Here is a 3537-nt window from a genome sequence, read left to right as displayed (position 1 = left end):
CAGAACAAGACAAATAAAAGCTAGCTAAAGAATTGGCAGCGGACCCGTGTTAGACTGCTTTTTAGAAAAAACTGAACCGACATTGGTAACCGTAGTTATTATAAAGCCCCGGGTACCTCACATGTTCAACATCTGTCTCTGCTTACTGACTGAACCACATTTAGCTACTCTGACCCATATTTAGTTACTACTACTAGTAATACTACTAATTGATTGAAAGATTAGGCAAAAGCTAAAGGCTTCTAATCCATCCCCAAAGCCCAAAGACCGGAGGAATAAATCTTGAAAAGGGTAAAGAGTAATTTCCTTCCCAGCTTTTCCGAAGTCCTGAAGATAGAGAGAGAGAGAGAGTAGAGATAGAGAGTGAGGGTGCTCGCTCTCTCTCTCTCTCCTCCCTCTGGCCTCCCCTATTAATTTCCTTCTAGTTTTCTGCAAGCACACACTCTGATAAGCCTCCCCCCCCCTCCCCCCCTCTCTCCAGCGCTCGCTCTTTGTGTGAGTGTGGGACGGGACAGTTATTATATTATCTTCAGCAAGAAGGCAGTTCCTCCTTCTCTCGCCCTCACACTGTCACACACACTCACGCTCTACGAGAGAGAGAGAGAGAGAGAGAGAGAGAGAGAGAGAGAGATGGAGAGCAATGTTTCCTGGTAGCTGCCTTCTTCCTGCTCTCCTGCCCCTGATTTGAGCCCCCCTCCGCGTCCGTTTCCTCTGCACCAGATCTGCGGGGCGCTTCTCGTCGTTGTGCCGCTGCGTTTCGGCCAGCAAGTCAGCCATGAGCAAGGAGGATGTGCTCAAGATACAGGTGAGGTTCTTCCTTCCTTGCTTTGCTTCCTCCCAACTCAAGACATTCTCCCGCATGTTCCTTCTTGTTTCTGCTGCCATGGAATTTCCGTGAGGTTGCTTGCTTGCTCCTATGTCTGATCCCTGCATGCTGTTCGTGTTTCTTTGTTTGTTCGTCCCCAAATCCACAGACCTGCGTGCTCAAGGTGAACATCCACTGCGATGGGTGCCAGAAGAAGGTGAAGAAGATCCTCAGCAAGATCGATGGTAAGTAATGGATCGACTTCTGGTTGTCCGTCTTGTTTAGCTGTTCCGCCGGGAGAATGTGTTGGATTCATCCCTCTTGTTTGCAGGCGTGTACCAGAGCTCCATCGACCCGGAGGAGGGCAAGGTGATGGTGTCCGGGCTGGTGGATCCGGACACCATCATTAAGAAGCTCAACAAGGGCGGCAAGCCGGCTGTGCTCTGGGGTTCCAAGCCCGGTGGCGTCGCCAACCAGTTCCAGAAGCTCCACCTAGACGGTGGCGGCGGCGGTAAGGGCCAGCAGCCCAAGGACGCCGGCGGCAAAGGCCATGCCAAAGATGCCGGCGGCAAGGCCCACAAGGGAGGCGGTGGCGGCAAGGACGCAAAGATGGCGATGCCGCAGCCGACCCCGCAGCAGATTCAGCAAATGCAGCAGCAGATGCAGATGAAGGGCCCGACGCCGCAGCAGCTTCAGCAGCTGCAGCAGCAGATGCAGATGAAGGGCGCGCCGACGCCGCAACAGCTCCAGCAGCTGCAGCAGCAGATGCAGATGAAGGGAGCGCCGACCCCGCAGCAGCTCCAGCAGCTGCAGCAGCAGATGCAGATGAAGGGCGCGCCGACCCCGCAGCAGCTCCAGCAGCTGCAGCAGCAGATGCAGATGAAGGGGCTCAAGCTGCCGCCGCAGTTCATGGGTGCCGCCGCGGCGAAGATGCCTTTCCCGGCGGGTGCGCCGGCCAAGGACCCCAAGTCCGTCAAGTTCAACATCCCCGACGACGGCTGGGGCGACGACGGCGGCAGCGAGTTCGACGACGAGTTCGACGAATTTGACGACGACGAAGATTTCGACGATGATGGCTTCGAAGACGACTACTACGACGACCCCAAGATGATGATGAAGCAGATGGCCATGCCGCCGAACGCCGGCGGGGGCGACAAGAAGGGCGCTAGCAATGGTGGGAAGAAGGGCGGTGGAGGAAACGAGATCCCGGTGCAGATCAAGGGGAACGGCAACAACGGCGGCAAGAAAGACGCAGGTGGCAAGCAGCAGCACCAAGGCGGCAACGGCAACGGCAACGGCGGTGGTAAGAACGCAGGCGGTGGTGGGCAGCCGAACAACGTCAAGGGAGGAGCACCGGTCCAGGGGAAGAAGGGCGGCGGCGTTGGTGGCCCGGCAGCAGCGATGGGCGGCCCGATTGGCGGCGGCATGCAGCCGCAGCAGCAGGCCATGTTCAGGCCTAACATGATGGGCGGCGCCGGTTTCCCCGGCATGGGCGGTCCCATGGGCCACCCCCACGCGGCGAGCAGCGCTCAGGCTGGCCGCGCCATGCAGGGCATGCCGCCGGCTGGGTTTTACCAGGGCGCTGGTGGCGGCGGCGGTGGCATGCCGTCCGGGGCAGAGATGCTGCAGGCTGCCGCTGCGGCCGGGAACCCCATGGCGCAGCAGCAGTACATGGCACTGATCCAGCAGCAGCAACAGCAGCAGCAGATGACAATGCTGCAACAGCAGCAGCAGCAGCAAATGATGATGAACGGCGGCCACGGCGGCGGCGCGGGAGGGTACCCGCAGATGGGCTACGGGCCAGGTTACGGGCGGCCGCCGATGGGCTCGTACCCGATGCCAACCGCCTATGCGATGCCGCCACAGCCACCAGCGGGCGAGCCTTACAACTACTTCAGCGACGAGGACCCCAACAGCTGCTCGGTGATGTGAGAGATGATGGATCGCGCCACCGCCGCTCATGGTTGAAAGGAAGGCCATGATGAATCTGGCAGTGACATGGGGCAGCAACAAGTCCCATCTAGATCGGTCCTCTTCTGTTTCTTCTTGATTAATTTAGCTTCTACATTTTCGCCTTTTATTTCAATCAAGCTTAAAAAAGGGACAAGAGCCGTGAGACCTGCTTGAAGGCGAGTGTAGGTACAGTAATTATCTATAGATGTCATAAGAGATGAATGCTCCCATGCTGTTACAGTTGAAGAACAATGTGATTGACTGATGGTAGATCAATGAACAGTATGCAAAATAACTATGGTGTCAATGCTCTGTCTTGTGTATGCAAAATAACTATGGTCTCGGTGCTCTGTCTTGTGTTGCATTCTGCACCGGTATGACTTAAAATCATATAGTTTTAAATAGCCAGCGCCTTTAAGCCAACATAGGAGAAGTTGGATCGGGTTCTGACCAACTGATCATAGTCCATGCCTTGCAAAGGGCCAAATCAGCCAACATAGGAGAAGTTGGTTCGGGTTCTGACCAACTGATCATAGTCCATGCCTTGCAAAGGGCCATATCGGATAACACATCACTATATATAGCGCCGTTAAGCGAATATTGCTGGAGGCCTTCAAATTCAAACTTCAAATTCAGTGCAAATTTGTATTTTAATGTTTCAAAAAATTCTGAAAAAAAAATACATAGATAAATGAAGGTATAATACACAAGTGTGTAAATTTTCAGAACAAAATACGTTGAAATAAGGGCTGTGCAAAATCGACAAATCTGAGGCTGTT

The 3537-nt window shown here is 54.7% G+C and overlaps 1 protein-coding gene across 1 annotated transcript; it reads left to right on the top strand.

The window, feature by feature from the left end:
* The first annotated feature begins 457 nt into the window (after positions 1–457).
* On the top strand, positions 458–3053 carry LOC123448175 (heavy metal-associated isoprenylated plant protein 33-like). Its single transcript, XM_045124982.1, has 3 exons — positions 458–805; positions 975–1050; positions 1137–3053. Exons 1-3 carry the CDS (start codon positions 776–778, stop codon positions 2735–2737), a joined length of 1707 nt encoding a protein of 568 aa, XP_044980917.1. The 5' UTR covers positions 458–775; the 3' UTR covers positions 2738–3053.
* Positions 3054–3537: the final 484 nt, after the last annotated feature.

Source organism: Hordeum vulgare, chromosome 4H (genome assembly GCF_904849725.1).
Source record: "Hordeum vulgare subsp. vulgare chromosome 4H, MorexV3_pseudomolecules_assembly, whole genome shotgun sequence".
NCBI classification, from domain to species: domain Eukaryota; kingdom Viridiplantae; phylum Streptophyta; class Magnoliopsida; order Poales; family Poaceae; genus Hordeum; species Hordeum vulgare.
This window is presented reverse-complemented; position numbering and strand designations above follow the sequence as displayed.